Genomic DNA, 27,903 nt, shown 5'->3' with positions numbered 1-27,903 from the left:
CCCTGAGAGCGTGCTCATATGTAGTATGCAATTAAATGTGGCAAACGTGGCAGACTGGTCACCGATTTACAGCAGATAACAGTTTCAGTCTTGTGGTCAAAAAAGGCTGGGCAATACATACAGCATATACTATACTTCAACTATTATGATGAATATGCTGAGTATGCTTGTCATAAAAATCAAGGTATAGCGTTTACATATATAATCACATTTTGAAATATACGTTATGTTTCTATATATACAACTTACACAAAAAGTAAATAACATCACTTTACCTGTCAGTTGTCAAAGTTGCAGATGAGCCATAGTCAACATGTTGAACAATGATTTTAACAGGGTCGTACTGCACAATCGAGATTAATTTTGCTCTATACAACTGCTCATCGGTGTATTGTGCAAGACAAGGCATTTCTACATCAGGAGAAAAAGATAAGCCACTAACTAGAAGATTTATAATGTTTCTATAACAAATGGAGCATTTTAAGTATCTAATTAAAGGAAGAGGAGTCTGAGTTATTTACGACCTATACATAAGCAAAGTTAAAAGGTGCTGTATCACTGATTTTATAACTATCTGACTGAGAACATTCTATTACAAATGTTTCTATAGATGTGTCTAAATATTTTAGGTTTTAACAAACATGTTACTTACCTTTGGTAATGATATATCTGTAAGAAACATTAGTAGTGATAGATTCCTTACCTTAGAATTACCCCCAGGTATCAGACTGGATCCGGAAAGTTTGTGTCAGCAGTACCCCTGCGCGTCGGAAGGTGGCCTCGTGCGGCCCCACGTCCGTCGTTGGCGTTGTGGTCGCCAAGATGATGTTGCGGCAGCTACTTAGACGCCGCCCTTGAGCGCTGACGTCAGTTCTGTACATGACTTTCCGCGCCAGGAACGCAGAGCCATGCAAGATACTGACCACTGGTGCCTTAAAACTAGGGTGCTGAAAGGGATGACCTTAACCCTAGAAATCAGTTCGCAGAACGGGGAGGATGTGTGGGGCGGTAAGGAATCTATCACTAACTAATGTCTCTTACAGATATATCGTTACACAAGTAGTAACTTGTGCGATAGTGATTCCAAGAAGCTGGACCATCTTGGGAAGAAGATGTAACTTGTGCATTTGAAAGAGACCGTTAGTGATAGATTCCTTACCTTAGAATACATACCCGAGCAATACCAACCCCGTTGGTGCTCTGCGAACAGATTACACCAGAAAGTCATGGAGCACAGAACGGCCAAAGAAGCCGTCTCTCCGGACCTGACTATCAAGACAGTAATGCTTGGTAAACTTGTGCAGCGAGGCCCACGTAGCTGCCTGACAAATGTCCTGCAAGGGAATGCCCCATCCCAAGGCAGTAGTGGCTGCAGTTGCCCTTGTGGAATGGGCACGCAGCCCCACAGGAGGCTCCTTCTTAGCCAAGGAGTAACATGCTTTGATGCACAGAACGACCCACCAAGAGATGGTTCATTTGAGCACAGCCCGACCTTTTTTGGCGCCCACGTAGCCAACAAAGAGCTGCTCATCCACCCAGAACTGCTGTGTACGCTTCAGATAGAATGCGAGCGCACGTTTTGGGTCCAGACGGTTCAGCCGCTCCTCCTCCCTTGAAAGATGCGGAGGCGGAAAGAAGGTAGGCAAAGCGATGGTCTGCCCGATGTGGAAGGGCGTGACAACCTTTGGCAGAAAAGAAGGATGGGTACTTACCACCTTGTCCGGATGAACAGAAAGGAAAGGAGGTTTGGAAGAAAGAGCCTGGAGCTCACTCATTCTTCTGGCAGAGGTGATAGCTCACAGGAAAGCCGCCTTAAGAGTAAGAAGACACAAAGGACAGATATAAAGGGGCTTGAAAGGAGCACACATCAGATAGGTAAAAACAAGATTCAAGTCCCATTGAGGCATGATGAACGGCACAGGAGGAAACATGTGCGTAATGCCTTTCAGGAAACGGTTAACAACTGGGGACTCAAAGAGAAGGCTGATCTGGAAGCCTCAGAAAGGCGGAGATGCCGAAAGATAACCTTTGATAGTGCCCAGAGTAGAGCCCTGCTGGGCCAAGGAGAGAAGAAACAGAAGGACCTCAGAAAGAGGGGCAGAAAGGGGATCCACAGACTTTGCTGTGCACCATGCCGCAAACTTGTTCCACCGGCAGGCGTATACCATCTTAGTGGAGGGGCGCCTGGCTGCCAGAATGACATCACAGACTTCAGGAGGAAGATCGAAAGCTGTCAACTGTCTACGCTCAATCTCCACGTATGGAGGTGGAGGCTGGGCAAGACCGTCCCCTGCTGCTGCGACAGAAGATCCTCCCGAAGAGGCAGACGGATCGATCACCATGCTGTGGAGCTCGAGATACCAGTATCTTCATGCCCAATCCGGAGCCACAAGGATGACTTGGGCCCCGTTGCGCCGAATCTTCTTCAGCACTCTGGGCAAAAGTGGTATAGGCAGAAAGGCGTACAAGAGACCGCAACTCCTATCGTGACGAAAAGCGTCTCCGAGCGAGTGCCGCCTTGGAAATTCCAACTCACAGAACTGATGACATTGCGCGTTCTCTTAGGTGGCGAATAGATCTAACCAAGGCTCTCCCCACTGCAGAAAGAGACCTTGCACCACGTCCGAGTGCAGATGCTATTCGTGATCCATCAAGCACCGGCGGCTGAGTTCGTCCGACCTGGAGTTCAGGGAACCTGCCAGGTGTGGAACCACCAAGGTAATGCCTTGATGTTCCAGCCATGCCCAGAAGCGCAGAGCCTCCTGACATAGGGTCCACGACCCCACCCCGCCGTGCTTGTTGCAATACCACATGGCGGTGGTGTTGTCCTTGATCACCTGCACTACACTTCCCCGGACAGAGGGAAGGAATGCCTTCAGTGCAAGTCGGATCGCCCAAAGCTCCAACAGATTGATATGGAGCCAGCACTCCGCCGGAGACCAGAGGCCTCTGATCTCCACCTCTCCCAAGTGGCCATGCCATCCCAGGAGGGACGCATCCATCACCACTGTGTGGGGAAGGGAGAGGGACCTGCCATTGACCCAATCATGATTTTTGAGCCACCACTGCAATTGGCGGGCAGTGCCCTCCGAGATCTGGACATGATCGGACAGGTTGCCCTGATGCTGTGCCCACTGGAAGTTCAGGTCCCACTGCAGAGCCCGCTTATGCCATCTGGCATGTTGCACTAGCAGGATGCAGGAGGCCATCAGGCCCAGGTGCCTAAGGGTCATCCTGACAAACACGGGAGAGAGGCTGAAAGATTGGAACCATAGCCTGAATATCGCGGACTCGCTGCTCGGGAGGATAAACCCGAAACAGCGTTGAATCCAGAACCGCTTCGATGAAGGGGAGCTTCTGAGAGGGACTCAGGTGCGACTTCGGCACGTTGATGGAGAACCCCAGCAAATGCAGGAGATCGTCCGTAGTCCGAAGGTGGTTGATGACTGCCTGGGGCGAGCCCACCTTCAACAAACAGTCGTTGAGGTAAGGGAAGACTGACACCCCCGACCTGCGCAGATGAGCTGCGACCACCGCCATCACCTTTGTGAACACCCGAGGGTCGAAGGGGAGCACGGCAAACTGAAAATGCTCCTGGCCTACCATGAACCATAGGTAACGCCAGTGGGCCAGCAGGACGTGGATGTGAAAATATGCGTCCTGCAAGTCCAACGCTACCATCCAGTCTCCAGGGTCGAGGGCAGCCAGGAACCGAGCCAGAGTCATCATTTTGAACTTCTTCCGGAGGAAGCGATTGACGTTCCGGAGATCAAAGATGGGGCGCAGTCCCCCTTTGTCCCTCAATCAATCAATCAAAACATTTATATAGCGCGCTACTCACCCGTGAGGTGTTACAACAAACAAATGATGGACGGAATGCTGACAATGCAGACATTCTTCCCCAGTCAAGAGATCTGGGTTAAATCCATCGTTCTTTTGCCCACTACGCCACCCCAGTTCAGACATGGCCATATGCAAATCAGTCTTGACCCTGTGCCTCATGGGAACAGTCCAGCCCGAACTGCCAAGCCATGTCTTCCCTGGACCGGAATCAAGCATCCTAGGACCGGTTTCTGGCTATCAGCCGTCATCAGCCAGGATAGCTTGACTCCAGTGGCGTAGTGAGCACGGGTCCCACGTCTGGGAATACCCATCCCACTTAGGGCGAAAAGTGTTACAACAAACAAATGATGGACGGAATGCTGACAATGCAGACATTCTCCCCCAGTCAAGAGATCTGGGTTAAATCCATCGTTCTTTTGCCCACTACGCCACCCCAGTTCAGACATGGCCATATGCAAATCAGTCTTGACCCTGTGCCTCATGGGAACAGTCCAGCCCGAACTGCCAAGCCATGTCTTCCCTGGACCGGAATCAAGCATCCTAGGACCGGTTTCTGGCTATCAGCCGTCATCAGCCAGGATAGCTTGACTCCAGTGGCGTAGTGAGCACGGGTCCCACGTCTGGGAATACCCATCCCACTTAGGGCGAAAAGTGTTACAACAAACAAATGATGGACGGAATGCTGACAATGCAGACATTCTCCCCCAGTCAAGAGATCTGGGTTAAATCCATCGTTCTTTTGCCCACTACGCCACCCCAGTTCAGACATGGCCATATGCAAATCAGTCTTGACCCTGTGCCTCATGGGAACAGTCCAGCCCGAACTGCCAAGCCATGTCTTCCCTGGACCGGAATCAAGCATCCTAGGACCGGTTTCTGGCTATCAGCCGTCATCAGCCAGGATAGCTTGACTCCAGTGGCGTAGTGAGCACGGGTCTCACGTCTGGGAATACCCATCCCACTTAGGGTGAAAAGTGTTACAACAAACAAATGATGGACGGAATGCTGACAATGCAGACATTCTCCCCCAGTCAAGAGATCTGGGTTAAATCCATCTTTCTTTTGCCCACTACGCCACCCCAGTTCAGACATGGCCATATGCAAATCAGTCTTGACCCTGTGCCTCATGGGAACAGTCCAGCCCGAACTGCCAAGCCATGTCTTCCCTGGACCGGAATCAAGCATCCTAGGACCGGTTTCTGGCTATCAGCCGTCATCAGCCAGGATAGCTTGACTCCAGTGGCGTAGTGAGCACGGGTCCCACGTCTGGGAATACCCATCCCACTTAGGGCGAAAAGTGTTACAACAAACAAATGATGGACGGAATGCTGACAATGCAGACATTCTCCCCCAGTCAAGAGATCTGGGTTAAATCCATCGTTCTTTTGCCCACTACGCCACCCCAGTTCAGACATGGCCATATGCAAATCAGTCTTGACCCTGTGCCTCATGGGAACAGTCCAGCCCGAACACTAAAAAAGGGAGGGGGGGGGGGGGGAGGGGAGGGGAGGTGCTGGTACTGCTCGAAGAGCCAGGTCTTGAGGCGTTTCCTGAAGGTGAGATGGTCCTGGGTCATACGTAGTTGTGCGGGGAGGGAGTTCCATGATTTGGCTGCCAGGTAGGAGAACGATCTTCCTCCGGCAGTGGTTCTTCGAATCCGTGGAACGGTGGCGAGGGCGAGGCTGGCTGAGCGGAGCTGGCAGATGGGAGTGTAGAACGAGAGGCGGTTGTTGAGGTATTCGGGGCCCATGTCATGGAGCGCTTTGTGTGCGTGGGTGAGGAGCCTGAACGTGATCCTCTTGTTGATGGGGAGCCAGTGCAGGTTTTTCAGGTGGGCGGATATGTGGCTGTGGCGAGGGATGTCGAGGATGAGTCGTGCGGAGGCGTTCTGTATGCGTTGTAGTCGTTTCTGAAGTTTGGCAGTGGTTCCTGCGTATAGGGCGTTTCCGTAGTCCAGACGGCTGGTGATGAGGGCCTGGGTGACCGTCTTTCTGGTTTCGGTGGGGATTCACTGGAAGATCTTTCGGTGCATGCACAGGGTGTTGAAACATGATAACGAAACGGCATTGACTTGCTTGGTCATCGTGAGGGAGGAGTCCAGGATGAATCCTAGGTTGCGTGCGTGGTCCGAGGGTGTCGGCGCAGAGCCCAGAGCCACCAGGAGTCGTCCCAGGCGCATGGGGATTGTCCGAGGATGAGGACCTCTATTTTGTCTGAGTTCAACTTCAGGAGGCTGAGCTTCATCCATTCTGCGACGTCTTTCATTCCTTCCTGTAGGTTGGTTTTGGCAGTGGCTGGGTCTTTGGTGAGGGAGAGTATCAGCTGTGTGTCGTCGGCGTAGGAGATGATGTTGATGTTGTGTTGGCGGCGAGGGGGCTCATGTAGATATTGAAGAGGGTTGGGCTGAGCGAGGAGCCTTGGGGTACGCCGCAGGTGACCTCGGTGGCCTCTGAGCAGAAGGGAGGGAGACGGACTCTCTGGGTTCTGTTGGGAGAGGAAAGAGGTGATCCAGTCCAGGGCCTGTCCTTGGATCCCAGTGTTGAAGAGGCGGGTTATTAGGGTGCGATGGCATACGGTATCGAAGGCTGCCGAGAGGTCCAGGAGGATGAGGGCGGTTGTTTCTCTGTTGTCCATCAGGGTCCTGATGTCGTCGGTGGCTGCGATGAGGGCAGTCTCGGTGCTGTGGTTGGCTCGGAATCCGGACTGGGATGGGTCGAGAGAGTTGTTTGCCTCGAGGAAAGCAGTCAGCTGTTAATTGACGGTCTTCTCAATGACTTTGGCCAGGAAGGGAAGAAGAGAGATGGGGCAGAAGTTCTTGAGGTCTTTGGGGTCCGCTGTGGGTTTCTTCAGAAGGGCGTTGATTTCTGCGTGCTTCCAGCTTTCGGGGAAGGTTGCTGACGCAAATGAGATGTTTATGATGTTCCGGAGATGGGGTGCGATGATGGTGTCGGCTTTGTTGAAGATATGATTGGGGCAAGGGTCCGAGTGGGAGCCGGAGTGGATGGAGTTTATGACGTTGGTGGTGTCTTCAGTGCTGGTGGGGGTCCAGGCGTTGAGGGTGGTGGTGGGGGTCGCTGGTTTGGTGACTGGAGGCGGAGTCTGGGGTCCGAAGCTGTCGTGTATATCTGCGATCTTTCGGTGGAAGAACGTGGCGAGGGAGTTGCAGAGTTCTTGTGACGGTGTGATGTCGTTGTTGCTGGCGCTGGGGTTGGAGAGCTCTTTGACGATGTTGAAGAGTTCTTTGCTGTTGTGGGTGTTGTTGTCTAGTCGCTCTTTGAAAGATGTTCTTTTGGTGATGCAGATCAGCTGGTGGTGTTCGCGGGTGGCGGTCTTGAGGGCTGTCCTGTTTTCTGTGGTTTGTTCGTGGCGCCAGGTTTTTTCAAGGGTTCGGCAGGTTTTCTTTGATTCTTTGAGGGCGTCTGTGAACCATGAAGTTTTCCTGTTGCCGGTTGTGCCTGGTGGGTTCTTCAGTGGTGCAAGGTAGTCAGCGCAGCTGGTGATCCACTGTGCAAGGTTGTGGGCTGCGTCGTTGGTGTCGGCTGGCGGGTTCTGGTTCAGCGATGAGTGGAGCTGGTCTGTGGTGATTTTGCTCCAGCATCTGCGGGGGATTTGTTGTGTGCGGTGGAGGGATGTAGTCTTTTTGAAGGTGAAGTGGATGCATCTGTGGTCGGTCCAGTGTAGTCCGGAGGAGTGGCTGAAGGAGAAGTGGTTGCTGGCGGAGAAGATGGGGTCGAGTGGCCCGCGATGTGGGTGGGGGTGTTCACCAGTTGCTTGAGTCCGAGGTTGGCGAGGTTGTCGAGCAGGGTGGTGGTGGTGTTGTCGCCGCTGTTTTTCTCCAGGTGGAAGTTCAGGTCCCCAAGGAGGATGTATTCTGGTGAGGCTAGGGCGTGCGGGCTGATGAAGTCGGCGATGGTTTCGCTGAATTGTGTGCACGGGCCCGGGGGTCTGTAGATGAGGGTTCCTCTAACGGTGGTCTTGGGGTCGGGTGAATCTGGAAGTGCAGGAGTTCGGTGGCGGAGAGTGTGTCTTCGGCGTTGGTCGTGATGTTGATGGTGTTCTTGTAGACGATGGCGATTCCTCCTCCGGTTTGGTTGACGCGGTCCTTCCGGGTGATCTTGTAGCCGTCCGGGATGGCTATGGCGATGTCGGGGGCCGAGGAGGTGTTCATCCAGGTTTCCGTGAGGAAGGCGACGTCTGGTGCTGTTGTGTCAAGGAGGTCCCATAGTTCGACGGCGTGCTTGTGGACGGAGCGTGTGTTGAGGAGGATGCACTTGAGGTGGTTGTTGTTGTTGCGAGGCCCGGTGGGTGGTCTGCAGGTTCGAAGGCAGGTGTAGTTGTAGGTTTGGCAGGTGAAGGGTCCGTGGGTTCGCTTCGGGGTGGCTCGGTAGCAGGTGGGTGTTCGTCCGGTGTTGAGTGCGTTGAGGGTGGCGGAGTCGTATTTCAGTCTGGTATCGTGGCTCTGGTGGGGGCCAGGGGTTCTGGCGCTGGGCACGGTCCAGGCGAAGACGGGCTTGCCTTAGGCGCGGCCTCCATATGAGGGGGAGTGGGAGGGAGCACCTGGGAGGCGGGAGCGGGTCGGCGACTGGGAAAGCGGGGGGCGGGGCCGCAGGGACGCAGCGGCAGGAAAGAGTGGCACAGAAAGAAAAAAAGGGGAGGGAAAGGACACAGTGGCAATGCGGGGGAAGGGGGCACAGAAGGCAAAGGGGCACAAAGGGCACAACGGTCTAAAAAATACAATACAATACAAATACAAACAATACAGAGTCAAGGGCAGCAGGAGAACGAGGGATAGAGGTCAGAGGGGGCAGAGGGCACTCACGAGACCGCAGGCAACGGTAGGAGCAGAACGGCGGCAAACAGCAACAGCAGGGGTAGCCTCACGGCAGGACCGCGTGGCGGCTGGGGGGGGGCGACTTGCCTGAGGGGGACCAGAAAGTTGTGGGAATAACAACCACTCCCTACTTCCGGCTCAGGAACGCACTCGATGGACCCCTTGGCCAAGAGGGCCGTGACTTCCTGCTGGAGAAGTATCAAGTGATCCCCCGACATGCGGTGGTACCGAGGTGGCATGGCTGGAGGGGAGGACTGAAAGAGAAGAGAGTAACCTCTGTGGATGATCTGCAACACCCACTTGTCCGATGTGAGATCGCGCCAGTGGTGGGGGGGGGGGGGGTGGTGGCGGATCCTGCCACCCACTAGCATGGGGTGCTCCACAAAGCTCGGATTAGGAAGGTTTGGAGGTAGAAGCAGCGGGGGCTGAGGTGGACTGACCCGCAAGCTGATTTCCAGACCCACCCCTGCGGAAGCCGCGTCCGCGCTGAGGCTCGTTCTGCACAGGCCTGTTAAAGGAACGTGCCTGGGCGCCTCTGCCATGGCCACGAAAGGAACGAAACCCAGGAGTGGCCGGGCTTTTTGCAGAAAGCTTCAAGGACTTGGCTGTGGCCCGCGAATCCTTAAATCACTCCAGTGCACTGTCGGCCTTATCGCCAAACAAGCGAGTGCCATCAAAGGGCATGTCCATGAACGAGCTCTGGACATTGGGCAAGAACCCAGTAGATCGCAACCAGGCGTGGCGACAGCGCCACAGTCGTAGAAATCGCCCCAAGCTGGCCTAAGAGAACAACTGCTTACCGTACTGTTCCAGCTTCTTAAAGTCCTTATCCGGCGGAGCTGTGGGAAAGGTACTCTGCGACGTTGAGGCTTGGATGACCAGACTCTCAGGCATGGGATGAGTGGTCAGAAATGCGGGGTCGCCGGGCGGTGACGCCTGGCGACATTCTTATCCACAGGGGCGCCTGTGGCCGGCCTCGACCAAGTGCCCAACAAGACGTCGGTGAGGGCGTCATTGAAGGGAGGCAGGGGCTCCGACGAAGTAGACGCCGTCTGGAGCACCTCAGTGAGGAGATTAGTTTTGAGGGCCACCGTAGGGAGATCGAGGACCTCAGCAGCCCGACGGAGCACCATCGTGTAGAAAGTGCCCTCCTCCATAGTAGGCAGGGGAGAGGCAAACCCCGGGTCCGAAGAGACATCGAGGTCGCCGGCGTCCTCCAAGTCGCCACCCAGTCCTGCTTGGAGTCACACTGACGGGCAAGAGGGTCCTCGGACCCCTCCCAGTCATCCTCCACCTCTGTTGCAGGAGGAATAAACCGCGGCAGCAGAGCCGAGGCCGGAACATACGGCGCCGTGAACGGCGCCGCCTCCCAAAGCGGATCCCAGGCAGGAACGAAATGGTCCTGTAACCGGGGCAAGGGCGGAACAAACGGCACCCACTGCGGCGCCGGAGGCGGAGCTGAGGGCGTCGTTGGGGCCGGAGCCAGCAGCGCTAGACCTTGTGGCGCCGGGGCTGGAGCAAACGGCGCAGGAACCTGTGGCACCGAGGCTGGATCCGCCGGCAGCCCAACAGGATCTGGACAAGGGACCGCGGGGCCCGAAGGCACGCCGGCGAGAGCCCTAGGCCTAAAAAGGCGGTCCATGGTGGTAAGAAACTCTTGCACCTGTTTGAGAGTCGCCGACGGACCCGGCTAAGGCAGGTAGGCCACGGGACTCCTAGGCTCCAAAGGAGCCACAGGGGCAGAACCCCTGTCCCCCTCGTCCGCATCCGAGGACTGGCGGGGGGACGTCGGAGAGCGAACATGCTTTTTAGACTTCTTTTTGTCGTAGCTTACCGGAATCAGAGGGCAAAGACTTGGAGCCCGAGGAGCGACGACTATGGACCCGCGAGCGATCCTGGGAACGATCCCTGGATCTGGAACGGCGCTGGGACGAGTGCCGGACCTCCAGCAGCTTCCGGCACCGCTTCCTCAAGGACTTCGGGGCCATGGCCCGACAGTCTCGGCAGAACCGGGAGTCGTGGTCAGTCTCCATGCAGTAGAGGCAAACATTGTGGGGGTCCACCACTGACATATTGTGACGGCATGCCACACAAGACTTAAATCCAGGCATCCCTACGTGCACCAGGAGAAATGGGGAGACAAAAATCTCAAAAGTGTAGTCAAAAAGTGACTAAGGTACGTGCTCTATACGGATCTGCACTTGCTGGCACGGAAAAAGAACTGACAGCGCGCATGGGTGGTGCCTAAGCAGTCTTTGTGACGCCCTCTCGGCGCTTACGACGCCAGCGACGGACGCGGAGCCGCAGGACGCCACCTACTGACGCGCAGGGGTACTGCTAGCAAAACGTTCCGGATCCAGTCTGACGCCTAGGGATATTCTAAGGTAAGGAATCTATCACTAATTGTCTCTTTCAGATAGGTGGTGCATTAGGGAATGCACCTTTGGACGTAGAGGCTTGGACCACCAAGCTCTCAGGGGTGGGGTGTTGGGAGAGGAAAGTAGGGTCTCCCGGGGCCGGGCGGTGGCGTGGGGCAATCATCCTATCCACAGGAGCCCCTGTGTTGGGCCTAGACCAGGTGCCCAAATGGATGTCAGTGAGGGCTTAATGAACAAGTTACTTACATTAGTTAGTCAGATTCCTCACCTTAGAATATCCCCAGGCGTCAGACTGGATCCGGAAGATTTTTCGTCAGCAATACCCCTTGCTAGGCGTCGTCTGCGGCTCCGCGTCCGTCGTCGGCGTCGTGCGCCGGAATGACGTCGGAGTACTTAGACGCCGCCCTCGCGCGCCGACGTCAGTTCTTGTACATAGCCTTCCGCGCAAGGAACGCAGAGCCATGCAAGATACCGACACTGGTGCCAAAAAAGTCTAGGGCCCTGAAAGGGATAGCCTTAACCCTAGATGTCAGTTCGCAGAACGGGGAGAATGGGTGGGTCGGTGAGGAATCTAACTAACTAATGTTTCTTACAGATACATCGTTACCGAAGGTAAGTAACTTGTTCATCTGAAAGAAACACGTTAGTTAGATTCCTCACCTTAGAATAGATACCCAAGCAATACCATCCCCGGTGGTGGGTCTGCGAACCAAGATCACACCAGAAAGTCCTGGAGGACAGAACGGCCAAAGAAGCCATCCCTCCGGACTTGGCTGTCAAGGCAATAATGCCTGGCAAACGTGTGTAGCGAAGCCCACGTTGCCGCCTGACAGATGTCCTGCAAAGGGACACCCCGTCCCAAGGCAGTAGTAGCCGCTGTGGCCCGAGTAGAATGGGCGCGCAGCCCAACAGGAGGGTCCTTTTTTGCCAAGGAATAACAAATTTTGATGCACCAAACGACCCACCGAGAGATGGTCCGTTTGTGCACAGCTTTCCCCTTCTTAGCACCCACGTATCCAACGAAAAGTTGGTCGTCAACCCGGAACTGCTTTGTGCGGTCCAGATAAAAGGAGAGCGCACGTTTTGGGTCCAGACGGTGGAGCCTCTCTTCCTCTTTGGAAGGATGCGGAGGCGGAAAGAAGGTGGGCAAGGTGACAGACTGCCCAAGATGAAAGGGAGTCACCACTTTCTGAAGAAAGGAGGGATGAGGCCGAAGGACAACCTTGTCCGGATGAACAGAGAGAAAAGGAGGCTTTGATGATAAAGCCTGGAGCTCACTCACCCGTCTAGCCGAGGTGATGGCTACCAGAAAAGCAGTCTTAAGCGTCAGCAGACGAAGAGGACAATTATGAAGAGGCTCAAAGGGAGCGCACATTAGAAATGTGAGAACAAGATTCAAGTCCCACTGAGGCATTACAAAAGGGACAGGAGGGAACGTGTGAGTAATGCCTTTTAGAAAGCGTGTAACTACAGGGGACTTGAAAAGAGAAGGCTGATCAGGAAGCCGCAAGAAGGCAGAGATGGCAGCAAGATAACCTTTCAAGGTGCCCAGGGCAGAGCCCTGCTGGGCCAAAGAAAGAAGAAAGAGGAGAACCTCAGAAAGAGGGGCGGAAAGGGGATACACAGCCTTTGCTGTGCACCATGCCACAAATTTGTTCCACCGGCAGGCGTATACCGTCTTTGTGGAGGGACGCCTGGCTGCCAGAATGATATCACAGACTTCAGGAGGCAAGTCAAATGGCATCAACTGCCGCCGCTCAATCTCCACACATGGAGGTGGAGGCTGGACAGGTTCGGGTGGAGGACCGTCCCCTGCTGCTGCGACAGAAGATCCTCCCGAAGGGGCAGACGTATCGGAGGATCGGTCAACATACTGAGTAGCTCGGGATACCAGTACCTTCGTGCCCAATCCGGAGCCACCAAGATGACTTGGGCCCGGTCGTGCCTGATCTTCTTCAGCACTCTGGGCAGAAGTGGTATAGGCGGAAAGGCGTACAACAGACCGCAACTCCACTCGCGACGAAAAGCGTCGCCGAGCGAGTGCCGCCTTGGAAACTCCAACGCGCAGAACTGCTGACATTGCACGTTCTCTTCGGTGGTGAATAGATCTAACCAAGGCTCTCCCCACTGCTGAAAGAGACCTTGCGCCACTTCGGAGTTCAGACGCCATTCGTGATCCATCATGCACCGGCGGCTGAGTTCGTCTGGTCTGGCGTTCAGAGAGCCCGCCAGAAGTTGAACCACTAGGGTGACGCCCTGGTGTTCCAGCCACGTCCAGAGGCGCAGAGCCTCCTGACAAAGGGTCCACGACCCCACCCCGCCCTGTTTGTTGCAATACCACATGGCGGTGGTGTTGTCCGTGAACACCTGCACGACACTTCCCCTGACAGAGGGAAGGAAGGCTTTCAGTGCAAGTCGGATCGCTCTCAACTCCAACAGGTTGATGTGGAGGCGAGACTCCGCCGGAGACCAGAGGCCTCTGATCTCCGCGTCTCCCATATGGCCACCCCATTCCAGGAGGGACGCATCCGTCACCACGACATGCTCCGGTTGGGGAAGGGAGAGGCTCCTGCCCGTGACCCAATCGCGGTCCGTGAGCCACCACTGCAACTGCTGTGCAGTGCCCTCCGAGATCAAGACATGGTCGGACAGGTTGACGTGATGCTGGGCCCACTGAAACTTCAGGTCCCACTGCAGAGCCCGCATGCGCCGCCTGGCGTGATGCACTAGTAGGATGCAGGAGGCCATCAGCCCCAGAAGACGCAACACTAGCCTGACCGAAACCCAGGATAAAGGCCGAAAGATGGGAATCAGGGCCTGAATATCCCGGACCCACTATTCCGGCGGATAGACCCGGAACTGCGCCGAATCGAGAACCGCTCCGATGAAGAGGAGCTTCTGAGAGGGACTCAGGTGTGACTTCGGCACGTTGATGGAAAACCCCAGCAAATGCAGGAGATCCGCCGTAGTCTGGAGGTGGGAGACGACTGCCTGGGGCGAGCCCGCCTTCAACAACCAGTCGTCGAGATAGGGGAAGAATGGAACCCCTGATCTGCGCAGATGAGCTGCGGCCACCGCCATCACTTTCGTGAACACCCGAGGGGCACTGGTAAGGCCGAAGGGGAGCACGGTAAACTGAAAGTGCTCCTGACCCACCGTGTGTGAGAAGTTGGCCTGATGTATGATGTCACTAGTTCTAGTGTACACCTTATATCAGTCCAAATACCCTTATGGTGATTGGTTGTAAAGTCAACCTTATAGACCAGCTATCCTAGTGGTAGCATGGACAAGAGCAGTCTTAGGCTAAACTCTGAATGGCATGTGAAGCCAGCTGTGATACCATATATAATCCCTTGAATACCAAATGAAAGGACACCACAACAGATATATATATAAAATAAAGTGTATTTATTCTAGTCAAACCCTCAGCACTCTTTATGAGATTAGAGGTAAGTACAACACAGTCTTATTTAAGCATACATTAAGTCACACAGGTAAGTAATACAGTTAGGCCCTAGGGGCCACGCAAACCATATACTAAGTAAGTGGTATAAGGACCACTGTCACGGAATTAGGATAGGCCTAGGCCATCGCTGGGGCTACACTACACTAGCAACAGTTAGGAAGTGGGAGGCCCACGGGATTCAGGTGCAGTGTGGAAACACTCACGCGTAATGCGTAGAAGTCAATAGAATCACTAGCAGTTAGAAAGAAGCAGTTTTAGGACACTTCTGGTAAAGCTAGAAAGTCGAGACTCGGAAACTAGACCCTAAGATAGTCACTACCCTTGTGAGCACCGAAGTACCCAAGTTACCTAGCCCACAGGCTGCGGGTGCATAGGTGTGAACTTGCGTCGGGTTTCGTCGTGGGCTTCTATCGATGCCTGAAGGAAAGTTGCTGACAGGCAGTCAGTGAAGAGTGTCCGGTGGATCCCAAGGCTGGGATCAAGAAGAGAGGAGACCTGCAAGCAGAAGGGACAGAGTCTAGGTCACTAGCCAGTGACCACGTGGAACCAGGAAGGAACCAGGCGATGTCGTGAAGATTGCAGGTGAAGGTGAAGCTTGTCGCTGCAGTCACGAGGACCAGGGATCGTCGAGGACGACCAGGACCAGGAGGCGAGCTGTCCCACGAAGGCTCTTGCTGTCGGCGGCGTCGAAGTTGGACTAGGACTCACCAAGCCTTGGCAAGCGGAACCCACGAAGAACGGAGGACTTGCTTCTGGTGCAGACCAGGAAGGTCTGGGGTGCTTCTCTTTTGCAAAGAAGCAGGAGCCAGTCTGGAGGAGCCAAACCAGCGATGAAGATTTCAGGGTGCGTCGTCACAAAGGCCACTAGCCAACGGGCAAGCAACCGGACAGACACAGCAAGCAGGAAAATGCAGAAGGGCCCCACGCAGGACTCGTGGAGTGTGGGGGGCTGATCTTCGGTGCAGATGGTGCTTGGGGTTGGGGCTTCTCAATCCCCGGTGCACAACTTCGAGGGTGCCTCAGAAGCTGCGCTGGAAGATACTCGCCACTTTTCCCAGGTAGCCGGTCCCACGTCTCTCGTCGCCTCCACGGATCTCAGCTCGGCTGTGGATGTGGATCAGGGTCGGAGAAGTCTGGAAGTCAAGGCTCTGGTCGGGCTCTACAGTCGGTCCCTCGTAGAACTTCAGCAAAGCAAAGGGTAGTCTCTTGATGGTGCCTGTTTGCACAGGGTAGCCACTCCTTGGCCACAAGGGAGATTCTTCAGTCTTCTTCTTTCGTCGAATGTCGAAGGTCCAGAGTTTCTGTTCAAGTTGCAGGTTCAGGATAATCTAAAGTCTTGAGGCCCAACTCCCACTCTTATACTAATCTGGGGGGCTGGGATACCTGCTAGGTCACGCCTTATGGGTGGGACCTGGGAGGGGGTGGTTACACCCACTTCCCTTTGTCCAGTTTCGCGCCAGAGCTGGGGCTGGAGTGCCCCAGCACCGGTTTGAACTGGACTATGCAAGGAACACCTTGTGTGCCCCAGGCATGTCTCATTCCTTTCAGCCCACCCTGCCCCAATACACTAAAGGCTGTCTGGGGAGGTGCTAGCACCTCCCCAAGCAGGAAACCTATTGTCTAGGCCTCCCTGGCTGGGATCACTCCCAGCTGCAGGAGGTCAGACTTGTGTCGTGGCAGCAGCATCCATTTTGTGATGCTGAGGCTTTGGTCAGAGGCTAACAGTGAAGTATGATTTTAACATGTCTTTCCCTCTAGAAGGGGGGATTAATATCCTCATGTCCAGAAATGGTATGGGGGTATTATTCCACAGTGTTAGACACCTTACACGACATGTTTCGATAAAGCCAAACCATAGTTACCATAACCGTCTAAGATTATAAGGCACTTTAAGAGTATATGGTAGGCTATATCATAGAACAGCTGTAAGGACTTGGTTCCGAAAGCTGCAGACAGGCTCAGCTCATGCTAGAGCACCATCTCACATGTTACCAAGCACTCTGCCTCCAGGATTGTTAAGGCCTGCCATAGGAGTGACTGATAGGTACACATGTGTCTATATGTAAGTTAGGTATAGGAATACTACACCTAAGCAAGGGGTGATTACACGACCTTGCCCCAGCTGAGTGATCAGCCAGTTGTGTCAGAATGGAAGGCCAGGCCAGGGGTGGCATAATACATGCTGCAGCCCCTGGTAGGCCTAGGGTACACCTATGCCCTGGGTACCTAGGGTACACTGTACAGGGGCCAATAAGGTGATCCTATCCAAATGGGTTATGCACCTAAAGTACATAGTATTAATTTAGAGAGAGAACAGCAGGGCTGTGGGTCTGATTAGCAGGCCCACAGCCACATCTAAGTCGAAAACCAGTAAAGCAAAAGCAAAAAGTGGGGGTGAACATAGAAAGCAGACCCTACTCTCCTACACAACCCCCCCCCCCCAAACTTAGGGACATTAAACTAACCTTGACCAGTTGAGTCTTCATGTTCTAAGTGGAAATATCTGGAGAGTCCATCTGCATTGGCATGGTCAGTCCCAGGTCTATGTTCCACGGTGAAGTCCATCCCCTGTAGGGAAATGGACCACCTAAGAAGTTTGGGATTTTCACCCTTCATCTGATTTAGCCACAAGAGGGGCTTATGGTCTGTCTGAATCTTGAAGTGAGTGCCAAACAAGTATGGCCTCAGTTTCTTCAGGGCCCAAACCACAGCAAAGGCCTCCCTCTCAATAGCTGACCAACGTTTCTCTCTAGGGGTCAGCCTTCTACTTATAAAAGCAATGGGCTGGTCTTGACCATCTACATTCAGTTGTGAAAGAACAGCTCCCACACCTAACTCAGAAGCATCTGTCTGGACAATGAACTCTTTGGAGTAGTCTGGACTTTTCAGAATAGGTGCACTGCACATGGCCTGCTTCAGGTCATCAAATGCTTTTTGACAGCTTACTGTCCACTGAACTTTCTTTGGCATTTTCTTGGAGGTCAAGTCATTAAGTGGTGTCACAATGGACCCATAGTTCTTAACAAACTTTCTGTAGTACCCAGTCAGGCCCAAGAAAGCTCTGACCTGAGTCTGGGTAGTTGGAGGAGTCCAGTCCTTTATGGTCTGGATCTTGCTCTCCAGTGGTTGAACCTGACCCCCACCAACTAGGTGGCCCAGGTACACAACCTTGCTCTGCCCTATCTGGCACTTAGTGGCCTTGATAGTGAGGCCTGCCTTGTGCAGGGCCTCTAAAACATTCCTCAGGTGGACCAGGTGATCCTCCCAGGTGGAGCTAAAGACAGCAATATCATCAAGATAAGCTGCACAATAATCATCCAGCCCAGTAAGGACTTGATTCACCAAGCTTTGGAAAGTGGCAGGTGCATTCTTCAAACCAAAGGGCATTACCACAAATTGATAATGTCCTCCTGGGGTCGAGAAAGCAGTTTTGGCCTTTGCACTCTCAGCTAGTCTGATTTGCCAGTAGCCTGCAGTCAGGTCAAATGTGCTCAAAAACTTAGCAGCTGCCAGTCTGTCAATGAGCTCATCTGCCCTAGGTATTGGGTGGGCATCTGTCCTAGTGACAGCATTGAGACCTCTGTAGTCTACGCAAAACCTCATCTCTCTCTTACCATCTTGGGTGTGAGGTTTTGGCACAAGAACTACAGGACTAGCCCAAGGGCTCTCTGAAGGTTCAATGACTCCCAGCTCCAACATCTTTTGTACCTCAACTTTTATGCAGTCCCTGACATGGTCAGGTTGCCTGTAGATTTTACTCTTCACAGGCAGACTGTCACCAGTGTCCACCTCATGGGTGCAAAGATTGATGAAAAGAGAGGGAGCGCACTCTGGTTTAATCATATACTTTCGGTAGACAAGGTATGGGTGCAGACGAGTAGATCCCCCTGAGTAGGGATGAGAATACAGTGAGAGCACGTTCTGGTTGGAAGCGTGTCACTCGAATTGCACTCCGGTGGAGAAATTAATCAAGCGAAGTTTGTATGTAGTTCATCAATTTATTCCGTTCACATGAATTTAATCATTCCTTTGAAAAGGTAACGTTATCACTGACGATTGTACATCACAAACGAGTATATTGTACTCATAAACTCGGTATAGCCCAATGCATTTCGGGCCGGTACGGCCCTTCGTCAGGGGCAGCACTAAAAGGGAGGATACAAGGGAACAGCTTTTACTCAATATGAAAATATCAACATTAGTAAAGAGTAAAGTACAAAAAACGTAAATTCACATTCCAAATTAACTGGTTTGACTGAAAAAACAACGAACGAAAGTGTCTACAGCATTCAGGAAGTGTACTTAAAGTAGGGCGATGGTGCGTTGATGCATGCATGGTGTGGTGTCGAAGAGCAATTGTTTTGAGAAATGGAATCGTGAGTGAGATGAATACAAGTCCATGGTCAATCGTGTAAAGCGAGTCTTGGTGATAGGCTGAATTATGTGCGAACAAAAAACAGAAGTAAACATGAGACCGTATACACACGAAGAAACACAACGTATATATGCACTTTTCGAGGACACTACAGGATCCAGCTCTAGTACAACCTCTGTTCAATCTAATATAAAGCAACTACTATACACATCTAAAAGAGCCATAAATCAACGCTTGCACGCGAGCACCCTCATCAGGTACCACAAGGTCCAACGGATCCCAAGAGGACTAAGGATAGCACTCAAATCAACTTTATGCAAGAACAACCCAAGATTCACATTACGTTGGGAAGCCATCCTTAACAAATGTTCACTCGACCTAATACTCCTGATTGTAGAAGAATTATCTAAACTATTGGAAGATTTGTCCAAAGAAATTGACGACCTCAGACAGGACATCGCTACAAATTTATCAGACACTGATTGGAATGCGACACTAGCAGATATCAATAAACAGCTAGACGCATATACAAATGAAATCAACGAGAGAAAAACTAGAAAATTTAAGCGCGATACAGTGGATTATAAACTCGGAGAGGTCTATACCTGGGCCGACGTTTACGCCACAAGAAGACAACAACGCAAACAAACAGGTCGTACGTTTGAGTCAGATGCTACATCCTCTGACGACTCTTCCGCTAACAACAGACCTTCTACCAGTGCACCCACTAAACCGACCACGGAGTCTTCCGAATCAACAGAATCATTACAAGCAGCCAGCGAAGAACCATCAACCAGCACTAACAGACAACATTTTTTAGGATCAGGTCCAAAACCACCAGGAGATCCAGGAGGAAAGTCCACGTCCAAAACCATTGCAAAAAGCACGCGCAGTCAGAGAACCTAGTAATCAACATTTCCGGTTACACTCTCACACAATTTCAAATTCAAACCTTGCAAAAAGGTACTTCATTCGTACCCACCTACCATTCCAACCAGTTGGAAACAGAAATCAGCCTCTTCAAATTTATGAGATCACTAAGATTGAAACACTTCTTCCACAACATCATCCAAACACCGGATACACCTAGAGAAAATACGTTACTTGGTCTAAGGAACAAGAGTACTTTCATGGCTCCATCTAGCCACAAAGCACTAGATGCTTTTGAAACAATCGTCAAAAAAGATCTTATGAAGATTACTTACCACACCAAAAGCACTTTTGCCAATTTAACACGTAAAGAACATGACACTCTTAAATACTTGGCCAACAAACCTGAAATTACCTTCAAAGAAGCTGATAAAGGGGGTGCCCTAGTTATCATGGATTCTACCTTTTACCATGACAACGTCAACGAACATGTTCAAAACTCCGACATTTACATGCCAATATCATCAGATCCCACCAAGGAATTCACAAACATTCTCAAGATCATTGTGAACAATGCGTATGAAAAAGGCACCATCAAAGATGAAGATAAGAGATTTCTAATCAAGGAAGATCCGGCTATTCCATATATATACATGTTGCCCAAAATCCACAAACATGCAACCAAACCTCCGTTCAGACCTATTGTATCGACAGTAAACTCAATCCATGAACCGGTGGGAAGATACTTGGACAGACACTTACAACCATTAGTCCAATCGATGTCAACATACATTAAAGACACCACCGATTTCCTAAACATAATACAGTCAATACAGAATCAAATCACCCCTGATACTACATTAGCTACAATTGATGTGAAGTCACTATACACATCAATTCCTCATGACAAAGGACTGGAAGCCATAGAATCATTTTTACTTCAAACTGACAAACCTAACAATCTGAATATATTTCTCATGGAACTCATTCATTTTTCACTTTACCACAGTTACTTTGAATGGTCTGGAACGTACTATATGCAATGCTCAGGCACATCTATGGGCAATTGTGCAGCGCCCACGTACGCCAATCTCTACATGTATCGTTTTGAACTGGATCACATTCTCTGCAATACTGATTGGACAAACAACTTGATTCTTTACAAAAGGTACATAGATGATATCTTCATCATTTGGAAAGGACCGACTACCCTTCTGGTTCAACTGATAGAAACTCTTAATACAGTGGATCATCGAATCGAATTCACCCACAACATCAGTCAAGAGTCAGTAACCTTTTTGGACACTCTTGTTACCAACATTGGAAACCAACTTACTACACAAGTATACACCAAACCCACCGACAGGAACAACCTATTACACTATGACAGTTTTCATCAGCCTTCTCTAAAAAAACATCTACCTTATTCGCAGTTGTTACGACTCAAAAGAATTTCTAGCTCAGATGAACTTTACGAATCCAGCAAAACTTCTTGTATAAACAAATTTAAACAACGTAATTATCCTGTTACGATCTTGGAAAATGCTATCACCAAAGCTGATATTCCTACCAGACAGGACTTGCTTCAACCTAAACCGCAGGTCCAACAGGAAATTAGATCCGTGTTCATCTCTAAATTCTCAACGAGAAGTCATCAAATTAAGAAAATTGTGCTAAGGTATTGGCCGATACTTAGCAATGAACCTGATTTTCAACACATCTTTGATTCACAACCTAGATTTGCATACCAAAGATCTCAAAATTTGAAACAACTTTTATCTACGCCTAAAAAAGCGCAAACCAGTGAATTCAAAGGTACTATCCCCTGCTTGAACTGCGGAAACTGTAACTCCATTATTAAGGGTAATAAGATCGCACACCCTCACAAAGGTTTTCCCATAAATTTATCTGTAACAGCCACGTGTAACACACAGAACGTCATCTATTTACTTAAATGCCCCTGTGGGCTTGTTTACGTTGGCAAGACGGAGAGAAAAATACGCATTCGTCTGAACGAACACAAGAGCAACATACGTACTCACCAGGCAAAGTCTCCTATTGCTACCCATTTTGATCGTTTACAACATAACATTTGCCAACTACGTTTCTTGATTCTCGAACAAGTACCGATCATAAAAGGACGAAATAACACCCAACATCTATTACAACGTGAAGTTTTTTGGATTAACAAGCTCGATTCGATTCACCCTAAAGGACTCAATGATCGTTTTGATCTAGGTTGCTATCTGTAATGTTCTTTGACTCTGATTTGTTCTCCGATATTCTGAGTACACCTTGATATGAGGCTTATGGGCACACACCCATGAGCATTCTGGACCTCACAACCTTGTATTCCCTGATGTTCTACCTTAGTTGTTTATTTAGCCAGCTACTTGTTGCATCAGTTATTATCATTTACGAATATTGCATGTCAGCATCTTCCAGTGTACTGTATGTGTGCATTTTACACCGCATTATGTGTTATATTTTCTCATTTGGATCCAGTATTTACCTTGCATACACTATTACTTCACATTACTTTGCTATCAGCTGGATTAATATATTGACATCACTTTTTCTTATCATTGGGCACACTTCTTCCCTTTTTTTCAAGACTACGGTTGATCGTACACTTGGGTTTCTTCACTCTTTTTTTTTTTTTTACATTTTGCTCAGACTGTTTTACCATCACGTTTTGATCGCATAAACATTATCTACCTTTCACGTATTCCCTACAACATTATTACGGAGTTGCTGTTACTTTGTAACAGGCTTGTATTTTCTTATTTTGATTGGTCTTTACCTCCGTTAACTAACCTATCGGCGTCACACACGTTGGATGATACACCGACTAACATCGACGCACACGACTGGCTATGCAGCCTCGCACACCTGATTAGTGATAATCATCACCTGACACCCTTTAAAAACCGCGCGCGTTTCACAGTCTATTGACTTGCTGAAAAACCGGCACCTTTGACCGCTCTGCTTTCAACGATCTAGCATCACGTAAGTGGAATACGTTACTTGATTACACCGGCTTGTTTCTTCACACTTGCGCTGCTCTGCGTTTACTAATATACCTTTGACGCTCTTTTTAACTTGGCACCCGAACTCTTCCTTCACCCTTTTCCTTCGTATTTGCGCTTGCTTAAATCCTTCTCTATACTCGTTATAATTTAATTACTCGCACTTGCTACGTTTTTCACTCACGCTATTTACTCTTTCCTCATACGGTCTCATGTTTACTTCTGTTTTTTGTTCGCACATAATTCAGCCTATCACCAAGACTCGCTTTACACGATTGACCATGGACTTGTATTCATCTCACTCACGATTCCATTTCTCAAAACAATTGCTCTTCGACACCACACCATGCATGCATCAACGCACCATCGCCCTACTTTAAGTACACTTCCTGAAGAACAAGTTACTAACCTTCGGTAACGATGTATCTGTAAGAAACATTAGTTAGTTAGATTCCTCACCTTAGAATATCCCCAGGCGTCAGACTGGATCCGGAAGATTTTTCGTCAGCAATACCCCTTGCGCGTCGCTAGGCGTCGTCTGCGGCTCCGCGTCCGTCGTCGGCGTCGTGCGCCGGGATGACGTCGTCGGAGTACTTAGACGCCGCCCTCGCGCGCTGACGTCAGTTCTTGTACATAGCCTTCCGCGCCAGGAACGCAGAGCCATGCAAAGACCGACACTGGTGCCAAAAATAAAATCTAGGGGCCTGAAAGGACAACCTTAACCCTAGATGTCAGTTCGCAGAACGGGGAGGATGGGTGGGTCGGTGAGGAATCTAACTAACTAATGTTTCTTACAGATACATCGTTACCGAAGGTTAGTAACTTGTTCATCTGAAAGAAACACGTTAGTTAGATTCCTCACCTTAGAATAGATACCCAAGCAATACCATCCCCGGTGGTGGGTCTGCGAACCAAGATCACACCAGAAAGTCCTGGAGGACAGAACGGCCAAAGAAGCCATCCCTCCGGACTTGGCTGTCAAGGCAATAATGCCTGGCAAACGTGTGTAGCGAAGCCCACGTCGCCGCCTGACAGATGTCCTGCAAAGGGACTCCCCGTCCCAAGGCAGTAGTAGCCGCCGTGGCCCGAGTAGAATGGGCGCGCAGCCCAACAGGAGGGTCCTTTTTAGCCAAGGAATAGCAGATTTTTATACACAAAACGACCCACCGAGAGATGGTTCGTTTGTGCACAGCTTTCCCCTTCTTAGCGCCCACGTACCCAACAAAAAGCTGGTCGTCCACCCGGAACTGTTTTGTGCGGTCCAGATAAAAGGAGAGCGCACGTTTTGGGTCCAGACGGTGGAGCCTCTCTTCCTCTTTGGAAGGATGCGGAGGCGGAAAGAAGGTGGGCAAGGTGACAGACTGCCCAAGGTGAAATGGAGTCACCACTTTAGGAAGAAAGGAGGGACGAGGCCGAAGGACAACCTTGTCCGGATGAACAGATAGAAAAGGAGGCTTTGAAGATAAAGCCTGGAGCTCACTCACCCGTCTAGCCGAGGTGATGGCTACCAGAAAAGCAGTCTTTAGAGTTAGAAGACGAAGAGGGCAATTGTGAAGAGGCTCGAAGGGAGCGCACATCAGGAACGTCAAAACCAGATTCAAGTCCCACTGAGGCATTACAAAAGGGACAGGAGGGAACGTGTGTGTAATGCCTTTGAGAAAGCGTGACACTACAGGGGACTTGAAAAGAGAAGGCTGATCAGGAAGCCGCAAGAAGGCGGAGAGGGCAGCAAGATAACCTTTCAGGGTGCCCAGGGCAGAGCCCTGCCGGGCCAGAGAAAGAAGGAAGAGGAGAACCTCAGAAAGAGGGGCGGAAAGGGGATCCACAGCCTTTGCTGTGCACCATGCCACAAATTTGTTCCACCGGCAGGCGTATACCGACTTTGTGGAGGGACGCCTGGCTGCCAGAATGATATCACAGACTTCAGGAGGCAAGTCAAATGGCATCAACTGCCGCCGCTCAATCTCCACGCATGGAGGTGGAGGCTGGACAGGTTCGGGTGGAGGACCGTCCCCTGCTGCTGCGACAGAAGATCCTCCCGAAGGGGCAGACGTATCGGGGGATCGGTCAACAGACTGAGTAGCTCGGGATACCAGTATCTTCGTGCCCAATCCGGAGCCACCAAGATGACTTGGGCCCGGTCGCGCCTGATCTTCTTCAGCACTCTGGGCAGAAGTGGTATAGGCGGAAAGGCGTACAACAGACCGCAACTCCACTCGTGACGAAAAGCGTCGCCGAGCGAGTGCCGCCTTGGAAATTCCAACGCGCAGAACTGCTGACATTGCGCGTTCTCTTCGGTGGCGAATAGATCTAACCAAGGCTCTCCCCACTGCTGAAAGAGGCCTTGCACCACTTCGGAGTTCAGACGCCATTCGTGATCCATCATGCACCGGCGGCTGAGTTCGTCTGCTCTGGCGTTCAGAGAGCCCGCCAGATGTTGAACCACCAGGGTGACGCCCTGGTGTTCCAGCCATGTCCAGAGGCGCAGAGCCTCCTGACAAAGGGTCCACGACCCCACCCCGCCCTGTTTGTTGCAGTACCACATGGCGGTGGTGTTGTCCGTGAACACCTGCACGACACTTCCCCTGACAGAGGGAAGGAAGGCTTTCAGTGCAAGCCGGATCGCTCTCAACTCCAACAGGTTGATGTGGAGACGAGACTCCGCCGGAGACCAGAGGCCTCTGATCTCCGCCTCTCCCATATGGCCACCCCATCCCAGGAGGGACGCATCCGTCACTACGACATGCTCCGGTTGGGGAAGGGAGAGGCTCTTGCCCTTGACCCACTCGCGGTCCGTGAGCCACCACTGCAACTGCTGTGCAGTACCCTCCGAGATCAAGACATGGTCGGACAGGTTGCCGTGATGCTGGGCCCACTGAAACTTCAGGTCCCACTGCAGAGCCCGCATGCGCCGCCTGGCGTGATGCACTAGTAGGATGCAGGAGGCCATCAGCCCCAGAAGCCGCAACACTAGCCTGACCGAAACCCGGGATAGAGGCCGAAAGATTGGAATCAGGGCCTGTATATCCCGGACCCGCTGTTCCGGAGGATGGACCCGGAACTGCGCCGAATCGAGAACCGCTCCGATGAAGAGGAGCTTCTGAGAGGGACTCAAGTGTGACTTCGGCACGTTGATGGAAAACCCCAGCAAATGCAGGAGATCCGCCGTAGTCTGGAGGTGGGAGACGACTGCCTGGGGCGAGCCCGCCTTCAACAACCAGTCGTCGAGATAGGGGAAGACTGGGACCCCTGATCTGCGCAGATGAGCTGCGACCACCGCCATCACTTTCGTGAACACCCGAGGGGCACTGGTGAGGCCGAAGGGGAGCACGGTAAACTGAAAGTGCTCTTGGCCCACCGTGAACCGCAGGTAACGCCGGTGGGCCGGCAGGACGGGGATATGGAAATACGCGTCCTGCAAGTCCAACGCTACCATCCAGTCTCCAGGGTCTAGGGCAGCTAAGACCTGAGCCAACGTTAGCATCTTGAACCTTTCCTTTCGGAGGAAGGCATTGACGTTCCGGAGGTCCAAGATAGGGCGCAGGCCCCCCTTGCCCTTCTTGGGAACCAGAAAGTAGTGGGAATAACAACCACGACCTACTTCTGGACTCGGAACGCGCTCCACGGCCCTCTTGGCCAAGAGAGCCGAAACTTCCTCGCGGAGAAGATCCAAATGATCCCCCGAGATACGGTGGTGCTGTGGTGGCATGGCTGGAGGGGTCGTCTCGAAGGGGAGGGAGTAGCCCCCTCGGACGATTTGCAGCACCCACCTGTCCGATGTTATGGACCGCCAGTGGAGCAGGTGATGGCGAACTCTGCCGCCCACTGGCGTGGTATGGGCCTGAAAGCTCGGACTAGGAAGGCTTTGAGGCGGATGCTGCCGGGGTGGATGTGGGCTGACCACGTCGTCCTCCATTTCCGCCATGGCGGAAGCCACGTCCGCGACCGCGCGCAGGTTGGTTCTGCGGCTGGTGGCTTTGCGGACGTGAGGAGGCGCCCCTTCCTTGGCCACGAAAGGGGCGAAAAGCGGAGGTGTGCGCCCGCGGAGCCGAGAGGCCCAAGGACTTGGCCGTAGCCCGGGAGTCCTTAAAACGGTTCAGCGCACTGTCCGCCTTCTCACCAAACAGGCGAGTGCCATCAAAGGGCATGTCCATGAGGGTGTTCTGGACATCCCCGGAAAATGACGTGGACCGCATCCAGGCGTGGCGGCGGAGCGCCACCGTGGTGGAAATCGCCCGACCTAGCGAGTCCGTGGTGTCAAGCCCACATCTTATGGCGTGCCGTGCTGCATCCCTCCCATCGGCCAAAGCCTGGGTAAGCCGCGTCCGGACCTCCTCCGGACACAGGGGCAGCACGTCCTCCACCGTATCCCACAGGGAATGGGAATAACGGTCCAAGAGACAGGCGGTATTTAAGGACCGCAGGCCCAAACTAAGGGACGAGAACAGTTTCTTGCCAAACTGCTCGAGTCTCTTGGAATCCCGGTCCGGCGGAGCGGTCGGGAAGGAGGACTGGGAAGTAGAGGCCTGGATAACCAGACTCTCGGGGGTGGGGTGTTGGGACAGGAAACTGGGGTCGCCCGGAGCAGGGCGGTGGCGCCTGGCAACGTTCCTATCCACAGGAGGAACTGTGGAGGGCTTGGACCAGGTGCCCTGCAGAACGTCAGTGAGGGCCTCGTTGAACGGCAGCAGAGGCTCAGTGGAGCTTGCTGAGGTTTGAAGCACCTCAGTGAGGATGTTGGTCCTCACAGCCACGGCAGGCAACTCGAGCCCAAGGGCCTCAGCCGCCTTGCGCAGCACCACAGAAAATGCTGCACCCTCCTCCGAAGCCACGGTCGGAGGAGAAGTGAATCCAGCGTCTGGCGAGGTGTCCAGGCCGCTGGCCTCCCCCAGTTCATCTGCCCAGTCCTGAGAAAGCTGTGACTGAACAGCCAGAGGGTCCTCGAACCCCTCCCAGTCGCCCCCTTCTTCCGATTCCTGATAAACAGGAGGAATGATCGGAACCGGACTGTAGAGATGGTAGGTCTCAAGCGGCGTCGGATGCGGCGTCGGCGGACGCCGTGCCGGCGTCGGGTCCGGATGAGGGCTAAACCGGGGCGTCGGCGTCACAGG

General features: G+C 52.2%; 1 protein-coding gene across 1 annotated transcript in view; it reads right to left on the bottom strand.

Moving 5' to 3' along the window:
• The window catches only part of RNF17 (ring finger protein 17), a 2,644,767-nt gene that overhangs the window by 112,113 nt on the left and 2,504,751 nt on the right, over positions 1-27,903 (bottom strand). Inside the window, exon 37 of the mRNA XM_085621540.1 lies at positions 276-411. Coding sequence (XP_085477666.1) covers positions 276-411 — 136 coding nt within the window. The remainder of the gene's footprint in view (positions 1-275; positions 412-27,903) is intronic.

This window comes from Triturus cristatus, chromosome 8 (genome assembly GCF_964204655.1).
Source record: "Triturus cristatus chromosome 8, aTriCri1.1, whole genome shotgun sequence".
NCBI classification, from domain to species: Eukaryota; Metazoa; Chordata; class Amphibia; order Caudata; family Salamandridae; genus Triturus; species Triturus cristatus.
Note: the sequence above shows the minus strand (reverse complement) of the source record. Positions and strands in the feature narration are given on the sequence as shown.